The following is a 16,856-nucleotide window of genomic DNA, read 5'->3' on the forward strand; positions in this document are numbered from 1 at the left end:
TTTACTCACTGTACAATTTCCCCACAACCCAAAAAAAGCCTACGCCAAGGCATTACCACATGGCTACAATTTGATCCTAATTCATCCTTCTTCTAGAAGTACAACATAAAATGCCGAGAGGAACCTTAAGTTTGTCATACTGTAGGATCTTAAGGTTAAATCGCTTGAGGCGCAGTTCATCAGCATATCATCCACAATACTCACGACTCGCCTGACATAATCAACAGCTACGCTTATTTTGTGGAAATCTGCTTATGTTTTCATTTCGTTTCTGACCCCTAATCATTTATCTCATGATTGAAACCAAATGATAACAATAATAGATACGATCCTGATCCTTTGTACTACCGATAACATGATTGTGACGATTATCCACGATGTTGACCAGTGTTCCCGAATGTTACCTCTATCATATAAGATGTAGTACCTCAACTTGGAATCTTCAATTCAAACTTTGCTTGAACATTTTATACAGTCTTTTCTGTTATTACAGTCCTTTCAGTCCTTTTGTTTCTTCCATTCTTTCATTGAAAAATGTACTTTTCTTCTCATTCTCTCATTGCTTCTGTGCTCTTGGTCTCTGCCGTTCAAGCATATCCAGGAGTTCAAGCAGATGCTGTTATTGATGTCCTAGCTACAGCCACATCTGCAATTGTCTTAGAGACCCCTCCACCTTCGGAAGGGAATCTTGAAAATTTAGGGTTGTTCAAATTCTTCGCAAGAGCTGCGAAGAAAACAACGGCAAAAACAACGGCAAAAACTACTGTCAAAACAACAGAGGCTGCACCGACAACCCAGAAAACCACGGCTCCAGCAACAACTCAAAAGACTACGGCCGTGGTAACTACACCTACGACTACCCCGGTGAAAACCACCGAGACACCTACCACCACTTCAGTTAAGACAACTTCGATTCCAACTACGTCATCCACATCCACCAAACCTACTTCTACTTTGACGAGTTCGACCTCGACTTCGGTTGTGGCACCCAGTAGTACGAGTACTACCTCCAAATCCTCAATTTTAAGCACCAGCTCAATTCAGACATCTCAAGTCTCATCTTCCACGGTTTCTTCGCTCTCCAGCTCAAAGACCTCTAGCTCTTTGGTATCCAGTAAAAGTTTTACTTCTGTAGCTACGTCTGCTCAATTATCGTCTTCTGCATCTGGTTCATTGACTAGTGTTAGTGGAGTCTCCGGATCCATTACCAGCACTGGCTCCTTGGCATCTGGGACTGGCTCGACTTTGGCTAGTGGATCTATTTCTTCTGGGATAGATTCAAAAACCATCGGATCTCTCACCAGTACTGGATCAGCACCAACAGGGACTGGGTCCATTGCCAGCACTGGCTCCTTAGCATCTGGAACTGCTTCAACTTCGGCTAGTGGATCCCTTTCATCTGGAACCGGTTCCATCACCAGTGGATCTCTCACCAGCACGGGACCACTATCATCAGGAACTGGCTCCATCACCTCCAGTGGAACCATATCATCAGGAATTAGCTCAAGCTCAAGCTCAATCTCAGGAAGTGGAACCATAACATCTTCCTCCCTCATCTCCTCCTCCAGCAGTTCCATTTCCTGCTCCGTCTCCAACACCGTAACCGACATAACCTACTTCGTCTCCCCCGCCACCAACACCCTCGGATCCGTAACCAAACTCTCCACCATCTCCTCCACGGCCATCCGAACCATCGGCTGTTCCCTCAGCGCCACAACCGCCACATCCACCATCTCCTCCTCCGCATCCATTAGCAAAATCGTCATCCCAACCGGCTACGGAGATCCCATCGTGAGCGCCGAGGCAGGAAATGCTGCGTTTTACAAAGCGGGCGCGGCGGGATACTCAAGCCAGTTGAGCGTGTACAGCGCGGCGTCGACGAGAACGAGCGGTATGACTACGATGGCTTCTGCTACGGGGAGTAGTGTCTCGAGCGCGCAGAGCGGTTCGGGGTCATCTAGCGCTTCGAGTGCCCAGAGTAGTCTTGCAAGTGGTACGACGAAGGAAAGTGTAAGCAATATTGCCACTACAGATGTCTCGAGCATTACTAGTGCACCGACCACTTCGGGGACGGCTGCTGCCACGGGGATCGTGGGGGAGATCTCTTCGCTTCTCCATATCTTTTGAGTGGGAGATGTAGATAATATGTGAGGGGGTTTGGATATTGGTATGGGAATAGATTTGGGCGCTCATGAATTCGTTGTAGTATTATATGAAACTAAGCTGCTTGACCTCGTAATGAATACTTTCTGATATATGATATTGACAAAGAAGTGTGATTTTCTTAGCACAGTGAATGAGAAAGAACAAACAAGTGTGTAGACCCGCCAGCTAACGTTCATAAACTAATGAATAAGACAGGTACTAAACGAACAACGCATATAAACTCCCTCCTCAAAGCATGCAAATAAATGCCTCCGTATAAATACGGTAAAGTTCTGAAATTTGAGGGCCAGGGAGAAATGATGACAGATGAAGAAGAAGAGATAGAGAGACGGCGCGTAGACTAGAGGTATCTAGATATCAAGATACCAACCAGCCTTGGACAACTTAATAACATTCACGAAAGTTGTTTGTCTCAAATTTTTAATACACTCGAAGGCCCCTCACATGACACCCTTACATTACAATCATTCAGATCAATCAATTACCATTTTCATTGCTAATTGCTATCAAAAAAGGTGTCATCCATATTCCCTTTCACAGCCCCATTCGCTCTCTCTTTCCCTATCCCACTCTTCATAAACCCCATCTCTATTCAAATCTTGATATTCATCCATCCAGCCATGCATCCTCCTCTTTCATAAACCATTCCTTATAAAATACCCCATCCTCTCCATTTTGACATGTCCAGAAAGATATGATATAGAAAGAAATAGCCACGACATATAATATAACCTAAAAACCCAAACCCAAATCCTACATACCCAAAATTCCATTGCTCCGAATAACAATACTGCAAAAGATCAAGTGGGCTTGCTCTTGCTATGCATATCCATCCCATGTTCCAAACGCCATGTTCCCAACCGAGCCCAATATACAATAGATATCCTTCCCATTTCAAAAGCCCAAAAATCCCGCCAATCCTCATAAAGTACGCCCAAAAAATTATTGTAAATCAAGTCTCGTCTCGCGTCCAAGTGAAATCAAAGTTTAAGATTCCAGCCACACACAACCACAACTCTCATCCCCGTCTCGTTCCACCAAATCTCGTTTGAAGAAGTCTGAGACAAGACTTCGAGACGACAATGGCGAGACACTTGTGGGTTCCGTCTCATTTAAATAAATGGTAATAGGCTGACCAGTTGAATTCATTAATGGTTCAGCATTACCATTTGATAAGATCTGATGAGCTACACAGTAAGCTGGAACAGTTTGACCACCTCGAGGGATGCGGCGTTCGGCGATTTTGTAAACTTTAGGATATTGAGGTAAGAATTGAGGGCCATTTTGAGAAGGCCCAGATGAAGAAGACTGCTGTGATTGAACTCCATTGGTAGACGAAGGTACATCTGATGAGTAAGTGCTCGTACCATATGCATTACCGGTTTTAGTTGGAGACGAACCACCAGAAGTGACCGTGGAGGAACCCGCGCTACTAGTTTCATTGACATAAATGAATGCCTCTAATAAGGTTCCATTCCAGTAACAAAACCAAGGTTGATCTCCAGCTTGAGCTACTCCTTTACGATTCATGAAACCCGAGGCAGGTTGTTGACGCTTCATGTTTGTTGAGAGAGACTTCTGCGGCAATACAACTACCTTGTTGTATGGCACTTGAAAAAACCAGGCTGGACCTCGACTAGGATATTCCGAATCATTGACGAGAGATAGTACCTGAGCAGACGACAAAATCGGGGGTTGAGCGCCGTATGGATAGAAATTTAAGGAAGCGTTGCCATAATTCATGGATATTTCCTTGTTGGCGAGTTCGTCACCACCCGGAATGTCTATAATAGACATTTCTAGTGGTGTCATTGCTATGGAGCAACTCCAAGCTGAGTTTTCGGCGGTGTTCATGATACAACTACTCTGAGCAGTTGAAGGAACAGTGAGGGGCATATTGTAAGTTCCGGTCGGAAGCGATGGAAGCGAAGCAGGTACAGTAGACAGAGGTGTTGCATCGAATGTGGTGGTCATGGTCGCATATACTGTTTTTTGGCTTGATCTGCAAAAAGTTAGTATCCTGGTCTTAGGTACTAGATGATGAAAACTAACTGGTCACCGTGATGTTGCTTGCTGTTATTATTATCAGGATCACCACCATGTTTCGGCCTCAAAATAGTAAAAACGGTTCCAAGTACAATTCCAAAGAGAACGAAGACCAAGACTATCAAAACAACAACCCATACAGGAACGATACCACATAATTTTCTTTTGGCAACAACTTGCCATTTCTTCAGTGGAGGCTTTTCGGAATATTCCATATCGCCGTGATTGCTTTGATGTGAACTTCGATCTGACATTATACTCCTTGATGACTGGCGTGATTGAGATGAACGAAGATCTTCATTAGAGGCAAATTCGGGATTTCGAGTCGCTAGTCCCATACCACCAGCACCAGATATAGGAACAATGGGAGCTGGCATTTGAATGGTAGGTACAGGTACGGGTGTTGGTACATATGTAGGTCGTAATTTTCTAGCAAAAGCCTCATCCGGATATTTGGTATAAGGTGGTAGTTGTTCCGTGTGCCCATCAGGCCCGATAAGATCCGCGGCCTCCTCACCTTCCGGACCTAATCTTCGTTGATAATCATTATTCAGACCTGGGAAACCAACAGGAATGGGTGCAATCGGCAACTGGTCGGAATCACTTGAAACTGTACTCTGCGGATACATGCCGTAAGGATGTGTTGGTCCACTTGGTCCCGTGTACGACATTTCCTGTGGTGGTGCCGGCATTGTTGAAGTCGTCGCTATACTCGCGGTTCTCGCTAATCGTGAGTCTTGATTATACATATTATATGGGTGCGATGGTCCTGTAGGTCCTCTATACGGACTTTCCGGTCTCATCATAATTGATTCGCTCGATATGCTCGATATACTTGTTGCAGTAGATGTCCTTGTTAATCCATAACCGCTCCCACTTCCATTCTCCCCCGAGTACGCGAATGTTGGACCCCTCGACATTTGACCATTCCCACCATCATTTCGTAATGCGAACGAATCAATTCCTCTCGGTTTTGTTGTACTCGAAGGTCGTGGCGGTGGTGTTGATGCTCTTCGTCTTTCTATGGGTGATAATGGGGACTGAGATTGTTGCTCCTGTATTGGCTCTTGTTGTGGTGGTGGTGGTGGAGTGTAAGTATGTTGATGTGAGTCCGAGGGTCTGTAACCACCACCATTCGACATCCCCATGGCCGCCAAAGCATAATCTTCTTCATCTTCGTCCTGCATTTGCATCGATAATCGCGTCGACCTTTGAGACTCCCTTCTATTATGTTCGATGTGTGAAGGATGATTAGATTCGCCCATTTTTGACGATCGAGTGAGCGCCTATATGACCACGGATGTCCGCACTCCCGAGTGTTCAACACTCTCACTACACACACACACACACACACACAACACGCCTCAATCAAAAGTCCGCAAGTACAGCTCTAAATGGGATTCTCCCTCTCGCAGTAAGTGAAGTTGTATATAATCGGTCGTTTATTCATCAAAAGGGTTCCAGAAGGGGATCGAAAGGGTATCAATATCAATTGTCGTAGTCGTTCTTCGCGTTAATATCCAATGATGATCGAAATGATGTGATGTGTTATTATTGATTGAAGTTGATAGGTATGAGGTGTGAGGTATGAGGTATGAGGTATGAGGTGTGAGGTATGAAATGTGAAGTGTGAAGTATAAAATGAGTGAATGGGTCGTAAAGAAATGATTTTCCTTGGTATTTTGGGTGTACAGTGAGTAAAAATTGAGGTTTGGGGGTATTTTCCAGGAGAGACTTGTTTGAGGGAAGCTGCTTAGACCAGTGAGAAGAAGATCGCCAAGTACGCCAAGTTCCAAATCCGAGACGATATAGTGGATTGAATTTACTCGCTTAACGAGGATTGATATCCAATCAAACGATCAGTCGACAATGGTTTAAGAATGAAAATTGCTGGTAATGAGGGTAATGAGTCTTGAAAACATAACACTAATCATCTAACGGCTTAGTGTTCCTTGCTGTGTATGGCTTAGAATGGTTCCTGGTTTTCGTGTTGATTGCCATTGGCTTCTATCCAACAAGTAGCCACTTTATTTATGGAGTACTTTTCCAAAATAAGATAAGGTTGTAGGAAACTAGAAGGATGTGCTTGAAATCCCCAAGTGCTTGTTTGTGTCAAAATCTAGACTATTGTGCCTGTTGTGGTGTGCCTCTGGTGCTCGGAATTAACCTGCCTAGTTAGCACATTTTATCAAAACCAATAGGGAAATCCGATACGGAAAAATATAAATACGAGAGTAATACGTGATTGGATTGGAATGCAGACGAGGGCCAAAGAGGAAAATGAGTGGCGATTTACCCAAAAAAAAACTGTAACTAGATACTCAGGTACGGCAAAAGACATGGAAGATCTTGTCGTTAAAATTCCGGTATATAGTTACTGCCTTTTACTCGGTCGGACTTATTTATACCGTCTAATTGGGATGTACAAGAAAATATCTAATCTTGATTCTTGAAATCTATCACCTTTCAAGAGGTGAAGGATCCAACCATGCGTTGTGCTTTTAATAAGTATAGAAAATGAAAAGGTCATACATTCTACCAATTATTCATTTCCCTACCCCAGCTCAAAGAACGCCCATAATCCCATTGTCAGCCAGCATATCGTCGAAGAAAGGTATTAAAAGTGTGGATAGAAACTGGATCTTTGGAATGTTTCCCAGGGCTTCGAATGAAACTTAAAGAGTCAACAACCTTAAATCCAAAAATGTCCGATGACGATGTTATAACGATTGTTATTGGAGTTGGCTGACTTAGGAGATAAATCCGCCGTCAGCATACCAATATATTGTATGCACGATGTTTGTATTAGTCTAGTAGACAGATTAGACAGATTCGAAGTTAATCCGTCTCGTCTACCAGCCGTTGACGTTTACGAAAATCAAAAAAGCACTTGAAGGTATGTAGTGGAAATTCGAACAAATTCAACTCACTTGTGATTGTTCTTTGATACCTATTTTTTAATGAAAGTCTTGCTTCGGAGTATCATCGTTAAATGCCGAAAAATCTGTGGGGATGAAAAGAGAATTTGAACATTTTTTCAAATTGTGAGACCGACAGAGCGTGACAAGGACTACCAAAGATGGCGTTGCGTGATAGAATCCATGGATGGTGTTTCTGAAATCCATTAATACACATTTGCTGACTTCAAAAAGCGAAATGTTACATACAGTCATGTATCTGCACCTGCATTTTGGTAGGAATGGTAGCAACAGTTTATCGAATTAGACAAGTTCTCTCGTAGCGAGGCGATGAAGGGGCTGAGGTTGTGGACTTGTGGGGTTTATCCTCCCCTCCCAAGTGTTTTATTGTATCAAAACGAACAGAGGACATTCATATATTTTCAACCTCCATCCTCTCATTTCTCATCTATGGATCCCAAATGATAAACCAGTCAAAACTCTCAAAGTCTAAAGAATCATCATCTCATGCATCTCATTCAATCATTCATTTCATTATCTATTAAGCTGTTGCCTCTTCGGTATCGATACCCTGTCCTGTGTCTGATACTACACCAAGCACACCAAAGCCCCGCAAATTGAACATGGGATATCGTACGTACACTTGGGATAAATCTTTTTCACACCCCTTCGCATCGAACCGTGCGAACCAACTGCCGTGAGATACCTCCTGACTTGGATATCACCGACACACGCCGAAGCACACGATAAATTTCCGCTACAGTGCATTTGCATCATCTGTTAGTGATCTTCGTTACGGAGAAACTACTGTGGTAGAAAGAAGGAATCTCGACATTCCAGAAAATAGTATGGCTCCCCTCTAGATTGTTGCGTGTTTACGCGTAACAAGAACGAGTGGCTCAGTAGCCATACTTTATCTCGCCGTTTTGTCTTGTTCAACTAATGGTTGTCAAATTTCAAAAGTAAGGACTTGGCTCTTGGCACTCGTCTCGTCTTCCTTCAATCCAAACATTTCTAAAGCTTCAGTCTAACAAGGAAGCTTGATAGTGTCTGTGTACTTGTAAATAGACCAAAAACGATCCGAAATCTATATTCCATGCTTAATTTTGATGGTGATGGAAGCTCTAAAAGCTCTCCGTCAAATAGGTAGGTAAAGCTCTGTGCTTGACGGAACTGATACTGAATCATGTCACAAGGACTTATATATTTCTCCTCGACTCACCAACTGATGTCCTTTTTTTGGTAGAAGATTCCTCTTGCCGATGGGGATATTACCCAAAAATGCCTAATATGGAAATGATTTTCTCGGTTTGAGAGAAGCAATGCTTCACAAGAGTACCGGAAAAGATCAAAGTTTTCCCTTAACCCTCCTTTCGCATTCCTTTCCTCTTCCAGCCGGCTCTCTGTGAGATGAACATTTCCTCAAAATCTGAGGATACAAATACTTGACATGATTCATCCCAATTTCCAGAGGAATCTCGTCAATACAGATTTATCATTGCGAAATTTTAACTTACCTACTCGAGCTACTCGAGCTACTCGAGCTACTCTTGGCGATTATGAATCCGCAACTCGCCATTTATTTCCCACCACCGATACGAATCCGATACTAAACTTACACACGGGAAGACACATTCCCAAGTTCCCGCGTCGGATCCGATTTCGTAAATTTCGTTAGGGTTTCTGTCCCTGATTTCTGAGCGCTCGATACCGTGATTCTTACGTAGTAGCTTCTTCTGGAACATTTGAAGATCTTTGAGCTTTAGTATAAAAAGAAAGGAAACTTGGCGCCTAGGCTCCTTGAAGGCCAACATCGTCCTCCGGTTATATCTTACATCGTAGAAATCTCAAACGAAGCAGATTTGTTCGAGAGAGTGAGTGTGGCGTGATATATATATATAGACAATATCCTGTTTCAGCAGTTTGTAGTCTCCTAGTGTCGACTTGCCTTGATTGATTAATAGCTCATGTGGAGATAGCGATAAGGCTGTATATCGGAGTATATCCCGCACCGTGAGGTAATTTATATGAATCTTGAGCTCGTCCTCAATATTCTCAGATCCATTTTGACACATTTTGAAGAATTTCTTCCAAGATTCCGATATCGTGACACATAACATACAAAGATCCTGTCTGAAGTGGAGAGATTGTGGACACTCTCGATGGGGAATATCCAAGATCAAAATTTTAATCTTATCTGATCAAAAAGATAATCAAGATAAACAAGATCTCGCTCGGGGTCCGAGACGAGCTATGATACAGAAATCCATGGAAATTGTCCACCTGGCCAAAGAAACTTTTCACTTCATTCATATTTGAATATTCTCTGTAAATTTGTGACTGTACTCGTGAGGATGGGGGTGATTTCCAGCATTGTGCCGCAGTCTCACATCAAAGGGGTTTTATCATTTTGGTCCCTTTCTGACCTTACGCGAGCTTGACCATGGAGGGCGAAAGAAGTTCAGTGAAGACCGTAGATACTGTATGTAGTTTGTTTGCCTCATAGTAGGAATGATAGACCAGAGCTAACGGGTGAATGAAGTCGCTAATCTGCCAGCCACTTTTCGAATAGTAAGCTTTCACGAGCAAGGTTGGGCTTGATCTGATGTTCGTTCCTGCATGAGCTAACCAATGTTACAACCTCATTTGACCCCTACGCGCCAGCACTCGCACAAGTTACAACACAAGAGCTGCACCCGTACTTGAAACTTTGAGACTCAACCGCCACATTCGCTCATTTATCCCCCCCCCCCACATCACCAGATAATGCAGTTGACGATATTAAGTTTTCTCTTCTTGAGGCCGATGCCGTTGCACGGAGCCCGAAGTGAAGATGGACTCTGATGGAGTCGAGGTGAAGAATCCTGTCATGGAAATTCAGGGGTCTGCATTAGTTGGAAGGGTTCGGTTTTCTTTAGCATATCCGTTGTCAACTTGTCAAACGTATGCACGTAAAAGTATATATTGTAGGCTTCCTTATATCAGAAGGTGAGCGAGATAGACGAAGTATAAATTCTACCGACATCCTACCTTATAAATTTTACCGACATCCTCCCTCAACGGTGAAAAGAATTGGGATTATCAACCGTTGAAAGAGTTGTTGCACTTCTGGGTATATATATCCGTCTATTGTCCATATCGCTTGAGTATCACGAACGAATCTTTGAATCTTCCAATCTTCACATAGTCGAATTCTCTTGTCTATATATCATACTATATATAACACACTATATACATCACACTATATATACATCACACTATATATACATCACACTATATATACCATCCTATATATACCATCCTATATATACCATCCCACCAGTGACCAGCTCGCGTCTGCACATCTCATATATCGGTCAGTCCAAATCTCCACTGTTGTCTTTCTTCATTTCGTTAGTTGGAAACTGTTGAGGGGAAACCTTACCACGAATGGCGTGAAGGGTGGTGAGTGGACATGGGATTGTTTCCTCTCTCGGCCGTCTACCGATTATCGGGCTGTGTTGGCGGTGATCTAGTGGGAGATTGGGATTATTTTGTTGATACAGATAATCAAAAAATTCAGATTCGATATAAAGATAATAATCCTTTATCAGAATTTCCCCCTATTTCTCTCTGCATTTTTCTCCTTCGATTTTAATTCACTTGTGTTACTAGTAATTTCGAACAATACTAACATCAATCTTTGTCTTCAGTCTCGTCAATTTTTCTTGACTGTACATACAAACGATATTTAAGAGCTTGCTCTCTACATCCCTTTTTATCTTATATCTTCAAATAATCTTTGGAAATACACACACACACACACACCGCCCCTCGCAATCATGTCTACTCGTCCTCAAAACATCGGCATCAAGGCCATTGAAATTTACTTCCCAAGCCAGGTAATTCACCAGATCTCCTTTTCCTACTCTGCTGCAAAATCCCGTTTGTTTATTCGGAAAACTAACTTGTGTGCCTTTCCCCCCGCCAGTGTGTTGCTCAAGAAGAACTCGAGAAGTTCGATGGCGTTAGTGCAGGAAAATACACAATTGGTCTTGGTCAAACCAAGATGAGCTTCTGCGACGATAGAGAAGGTAAGAAATTTGTGTCTGCAAAAGATGTCTGGTTTTTTTACTTATGCGTGGCATCTCGCAGATATCTACTCTTTTGCCTTGACCGTCACCTCTCGCCTTCTCAGCAAGTACAACATTGATACCAAAACCATTGGACGTCTCGAGGTCGGTACAGAGACTCTTCTCGATAAATCAAAATCCGTAAAATCAGTTCTGATGCAATTGTTTGGAGACAACTCGAATATTGAGGGAATTGACACTGTCAATGCATGCTACGGTGGTACCAACGCGGTTTTCAACGCTGTCAACTGGGTGGAATCATCTGCATGGGATGGAAGAGACGCCATTGTCGTTGCTGGAGATATTGCTTTATATGCCAAGGGTTCTGCGCGTCCAACCGGAGGTGCTGGAGCTGTTGCCATGTTGATTGGACCAAATGCTCCAGTTGTTGTCGAGCCAGGTCTTCGTGGATCCTACATGCAACATGCCTACGATTTCTACAAGCCAGATCTTACAAGCGAATACCCAATCGTTGACGGTCACTTCTCTTTGAGATGCTATACGGAAGCAGTTGATGCTTGCTACAAGGCATACAACAAGAGGGAACAAACTCTCAAGCCCCTAGCCAACGGACATACCAATGGTGCCGTCGCTGAGGAATCAACAAAAACTCCTATTGATCGTTTCGATTACATGGCTTTCCACGCACCTACCTGCAAGCTCGTTTCCAAGTCATACGCCCGTATGCTCTACAACGACTACCTTGCCAACCCAACCGCATCAGCTTTTGCTGATGTACCAGCTGAGTTGAGGGATATGGATTACGCCAAGTCTTTGAGCGACAAGGTTGTCGAGAAGACATTCATGGGATTGACAAAGAAGCGTTTCAATGAGCGTGTTCAACCCAGTATCCAAGTCCCAACATTCTGTGGAAACATGTACACTGCCAGTGTCTACGGTGGATTGATTGGTTTGTTGAGCAACGTTGATAGCGCTACCCTCCAAGGAAAGAGAGTTGGTGTTTTCAGTTACGGAAGTGGTTTGGCTGCAAGTTTGTTCTCATTGAAGATCAACGGCTCCACTGAGACCATGGCAAAGGCCTTGAACTTGCAAGAAAGACTCGACGCTCGCAGAACCGTCGCCCCAGAAGTTTACGAAGAGGTAAGAACTTTTTCTGAAATCTACTCCTCTGATTCCAATGCTAACACAAAATAGTTCTGCGCTCTCCGCAAGGAAGCCCATCTCCAAAAGTCATACACACCCAAGGGTAGCCCAGACACCATTGCCGAGGGTACCTACTACCTCAAGAGCGTTGATGAAATGTTCCGCAGAGAGTATGAAATTAAGGCATAAACTCTCAAAATCAATTTTAATTTTGCAGCGATTCTTTCTGCTTGCGACTTGCATAGATTACATGGGACGGCTACTTTCTTGCTTCGAATTGCATGTTCACGATTATCCTCTACATGGAGACGCGATATTCGCTTGCATATACTCTTCACGTCTAGATAGACCAAGAGTCTGGTAGACACAGGTTCTGGGGAATGAAGGGGAGGGACGGGGATGCCTGGGATGATTTCAATGAAATAGGAATTTTAATATTTTTGACACAGATGATGGAAAGATTGGAGAGAACAAAAGCAAGATTAAAGCATCGAATGGATGCTGGTTGAATCTTCTTAGGTCTTGACCCAAAAATGGATGTAGACAAACAATGATAGATATGAGAATGATGATTTTGGATTGTGGTTCAGAGATTTTCGTCACTTGCTGATTTGTAACCATTTATTGCAAGCAACTACTGAACGGGCATTTCGCTTCAACAAAATTCTTCCCCTCTTCTCTCAGCCTCTTAACTTAGATTTATCCCGAACATTTGAAACGCAAATGCACAAGCTTGCGAAACGAGAATTTTCATTGACCAGTTCCATCTGATCCATTGATTTAACCATATACAACTAGTATCAATGTACACGTCCTGAACATTGATGCATCAAACAGCCGAGGTTCATTACAAGCGTATTAGTGTCGCATGGGGAAGGTGAATTGGGATCAATCAAGTGGCGTTCCGCAATATCATGTATTTTACCCTAAGTGATTTGAATTGTGTTCCCGGGGTTTGATGCTGGCTTGGAGATTTGGTATAAAAATTTGAGATGAATCCAAGTGGATTCATAGTAATCTCTTCCAAAGAATCTATCGTTCTGGAGACAAATATAAATAAGTCCAACCCAACAGTTGGTCCATCTATATACTGTCCATTTTCTTTACATCCGTTGTTGCTCCTTAGGCCGTACATTTCTCAACACCACCTCGCATTTGCCACCCAGATCAGCATCAGTCATGGAGACGAATTCACCCCTCTCCATAGCAAAACTTATGCTCCCAAAGATGCCCATGATAGGCAAAACCCTTGTCTCCCACACTCTAGGCATATCCCCCCATTCCACCCACTGGGATCTCAAAACCGAACTCACAGTCAACATTCTACGCTCCTTCCTGTACGCCACCCCATCCCCCATTTCCAAAATTCAAGCTGTGACACTACATGATTCTGGCATCAAGGGCCGGATCTGGATCTCTAAAGTCACGCTGGCAATTCCCCCTGAAGATGATGTTCGTCTGAAATTATTCAAAGTCATAGAGGATATGAAAGTCCCACTGAGTTCCGGACAATCACCACAAGAAGGAGGATTCCAAAAGCCAGATTTACTCCCCGTAGAAGGCGAATGGACCGGCCACCGCGGCTATGCCCCTAAAAACGCCCCGAGACTTCGAATCTCAGAAGCTGAACAATATGTGGAGATGATGAAAGAAGTTACTTCTCCCGTGACAATTCTTTATATACACGGGGGAGCACACTGGCTTCTTGATCCCGCCAGCTATCGCGGTCCATGCAAGAAACTCGCCAAACTAACAGGCGGCCGAGTCCTCTCTCTTCGATATAGACTTGCGCCTCAGAACCCCTTTCCGGCTGCTTTGCTAGACTGTCTAGTCGCATATCTGCACCTCCTCTATCCACCCGAAAACTCATTCCACACCGCCGTCCTCGCCGAAAACATTATTCTATCCGGCGACAGCGCAGGCGGAAACCTATCACTATCGCTTCTCCTCCTGCTCCTCCATCTACACAAAACATCCACCCCCATAATTTGGAACGGTGTATCGCGGCTCGTTCCATTACCAGCAGGTCTAGCGCTTAATTCCCCCTGGGCAGATCTCCTCCGCTCCTCACCTTCTATGGAAACAAACAGTAAATACGACTACATACCCCCTCCATCTTTCTTCTCCCCCTCCCATTCCATCCCCTATCCGCGGTGCAAACTCTGGCCTACGCCATCTCCACGATCGAATATCTACTGCGAGGACGCGATGCTCATCCATCCTCTTGTTTCGCCGCTGGCGGCGCCGGCAAGTGCGTGGGAGGGGAGTCCGCCGATCTTGTTCATGGTGGGGACGGAGTTGCTGAGCGATGAGAATAAGATACTCGCGCGGAGGTTGGTGCGGAGGGGAGTCAGAGTGAGGTGGGAGGAGTATGAGTGGATGCCGCATTGCTTTGCGTTGGCGCTGCCGCATTTGAAGGGGACGAGGAGGTGTTTTGAGGGGTGGGCGGGGTTTTGTAAAGAGGTTGGGGGGAGGAGGGTAGATGAGGAGGGGGGAAAGGAGAGGAGGGATAGAGGGATAGAGACGAGGGGGGTGATGGTTAGTGGTAATGCGAAGGGGATGAAGGAGACGAGGATTGAGGTGGAAGGGTTGTGGGAGGAGAGTGACGAAGTTGTGTCTGAGAGGATGAAGGCACAGGCGAGGATTTTAGAAGAGGGGGGGAAGGTGAAAGTGGAGAATGGGAGCGTAAAAGATGGTGGAACTAATCGGGCACGACTTTGAGTTCATGCGGGTGGAACTTTATAATAGAATAAAAACTAGATAACATTCTGGTATAAACTACTTAATATCAAACATAAATTGATGATAGATGCATAGGACTATATGAGAATGACCATTGTCCCTCCTGGTCTCAGACTTTTCAGTGTACAGTTAAATGAGTGCTTAAACGACTGGTAAACCTAGCGCCAAATAAATAAACTTCCCTGCCATTGACAAAAACATAGGCTATCCCTTTGTATAACAGAATCAATACAGATAGTCGTGTTTCATTATATTATATTGTTAACATCCTACGCGATATATTCCAAGATCTCCGTCTCCAATCATTAACACCCTAACGCGCCGTTCCATGCAATTTCATTGACTCCAGATATGCTGATGTTGCGTTTATGCCTGAGCTGACCCGCTTGCTTCTGGTGTTCCATTTGTGGTGGTAGTGGTTGGGATAGAGCTAGTGCTCTTGGTGGCAGCTGCCATTTGCCAAGCTGGAATCTTTGCTCCTCCTGCTGGCGCACCAGTACTGAAATTGAATGGAGTGACATTTCGACCTTGAACAGATGCTACGGCTTCAGTACCTGAGCTAGTACCGACTGATGCTGGTCTAGGAGTGGTAGTTTCAGTGGGTGAATCCGCGGCAGAAGTCGAGTTGCTAGGAGTGGTAATCGAAGTGATTGGAGAAGGAATCGATGGTAAAGCTGAACTTTGAACTCTGTTGTACGGAGTTACATTCGAGGTTGGGTTAATTGCCGAGGTTGGATTCATTCTTTGACCCATCAATGTCTTCAAACTCTTCATTTCCACAGCCAACTCTTTCAATCTATTGTCTGTCACTTCCTTCTGTCCTTCCATGGCTCTGGGTATTAGATCCTTGAGCCCCCTAACCTCATCGCCCATACGTCGAGATTCCTCATCCCTTCTTCGACTCGCAGATTTTAGTTCGTTGATCACAGTCTCTACTTCGGTTAAGGCTATATCTAATCGCTCTGTTCGTTCTTGCTCGGTTGTCTTGAGGGTTTCGGTATCTTTAGCTAACTGGTCAAGAAGAGAGAATGCCTTTTCAAAAGAATCGTCAATCTCCTTCTTATCTTGTTCCAGTTGAGGAGGGGTGGGAGGAGCGATTATTGGATAGATATAACGCTGATTGTGTTAGCAGACTCGTTGCCTCCGAATAAGCTGGACTCTTACCTTGGCCAGAAAATATGCCCCGTATCCTATGCCACCTGTTACCGTGGCCATGATAAACCAATCTCTCCAGTCTCGCTTTGGCACTTCGGGCGGAGGAGGCTGTTGCCATGGGTATTGTTGATAACCGCCATACCCAGGTTGAGGTTGTCTCACGAGTTGTTGTTGTGGTGCATAATTCGAATAATTTTGTGGTGCTGGCGATTGTTCGCCGCTGGCTCTGCCTAATGCCGCATCGACTTCCTCCTGTGTAAGATTTTTTGATTGTAAAAACGCGATTCGATTCTCTAAGGGTGATGCAGAGACACTTGGGTCCTGAAGAACTATTGAGATGTTAGAAATGCTGAAGCCATCTCAGCTGGAATATTCTCACATGCAACCTAGTGAAGCATCAGTATTGGGTTTTAAACAGGAGTTGGAATAACTTACAGCAGATACCACAAGTTCCTCACGAATCGCCATGTTGAGTATAGATGAAAAGGAGAAAAGGAAAACCAAACTTCTTCTCACCGTCAAACAAATACCAAGCTGGGAAATCTGGGGAACTGACTGAACACTAAAATAAATATGAATGGCCGGAACCGAGGTACCGCGACCTTTGCTCCCT

General features: G+C 44.2%; 5 protein-coding genes across 5 annotated transcripts; 3 read left to right on the plus strand and 2 right to left on the minus strand.

The window, feature by feature from the left end:
- Positions 1-534: 534 nt before the first annotated feature.
- EAE98_011744 (uncharacterized protein) lies at positions 535-2,127 on the plus strand (the record flags this gene model as incomplete). Its single annotated transcript, XM_038959367.1, has 1 exon — positions 535-2,127. The coding sequence occupies one exon, from the start codon at positions 535-537 to the stop codon at positions 2,125-2,127; it is 1,593 nt and encodes a 530-aa protein (XP_038804263.1).
- Positions 2,128-2,637: 510 nt separating this feature from the next.
- On the minus strand, positions 2,638-6,180 carry EAE98_011745 (uncharacterized protein). Its single transcript, XM_038959368.1, has 2 exons — positions 4,219-6,180; positions 2,638-4,168 (listed from the first exon to the last, which is right to left on the minus strand). Exons 1-2 carry the CDS (start codon positions 5,475-5,477, stop codon positions 3,154-3,156), a joined length of 2,274 nt encoding a protein of 757 aa, XP_038804264.1. The 5' UTR covers positions 5,478-6,180; the 3' UTR covers positions 2,638-3,153.
- Positions 6,181-10,951: 4,771 nt separating this feature from the next.
- EAE98_011746 (uncharacterized protein) lies at positions 10,952-12,535 on the plus strand (the record flags this gene model as incomplete). The annotated part of the gene is made up of 4 exons (XM_038959369.1): positions 10,952-11,011; positions 11,101-11,203; positions 11,265-12,343; positions 12,398-12,535. 4 exons carry the CDS (start codon positions 10,952-10,954, stop codon positions 12,533-12,535), a joined length of 1,380 nt encoding a protein of 459 aa, XP_038804265.1.
- Positions 12,536-13,525: 990 nt separating this feature from the next.
- Positions 13,526-15,067, plus strand: EAE98_011747 (uncharacterized protein; the record flags this gene model as incomplete). Its single annotated transcript, XM_038959370.1, has 1 exon — positions 13,526-15,067. One exon carries the CDS (start codon positions 13,526-13,528, stop codon positions 15,065-15,067), a length of 1,542 nt encoding a protein of 513 aa, XP_038804266.1.
- A 387-nt stretch (positions 15,068-15,454) lies between these two features.
- EAE98_011748 (uncharacterized protein) lies at positions 15,455-16,711 on the minus strand (the record flags this gene model as incomplete). Its single annotated transcript, XM_038959371.1, has 4 exons — positions 15,455-16,204; positions 16,253-16,572; positions 16,623-16,629; positions 16,679-16,711. 4 exons carry the CDS (start codon positions 16,709-16,711, stop codon positions 15,455-15,457), a joined length of 1,110 nt encoding a protein of 369 aa, XP_038804267.1.
- Between the last annotated feature and the right edge of the window lie 145 nt (positions 16,712-16,856).

The sequence above is a fragment of the Botrytis deweyae genome (assembly GCF_014898535.1).
Source record: "Botrytis deweyae strain B1 chromosome Unknown BDEW_052, whole genome shotgun sequence".
NCBI classification, from domain to species: domain Eukaryota; kingdom Fungi; phylum Ascomycota; class Leotiomycetes; order Helotiales; family Sclerotiniaceae; genus Botrytis; species Botrytis deweyae.

Excerpts from the sequence above, each read along its gene's own strand:
- EAE98_011745 (XM_038959368.1), bottom strand. The coding sequence starts at position 5,477 with ATGGGCGAATCTAATCATCCTTCACACATCGAACATAATAGAAGGGAG. Across the intron at positions 4,169-4,218 it reads AAGCAACATCACGGTGACCA|ATCAAGCCAAAAAACAGTAT; the intron begins GTTAGTTTTCAT and ends AACTTTTTGCAG.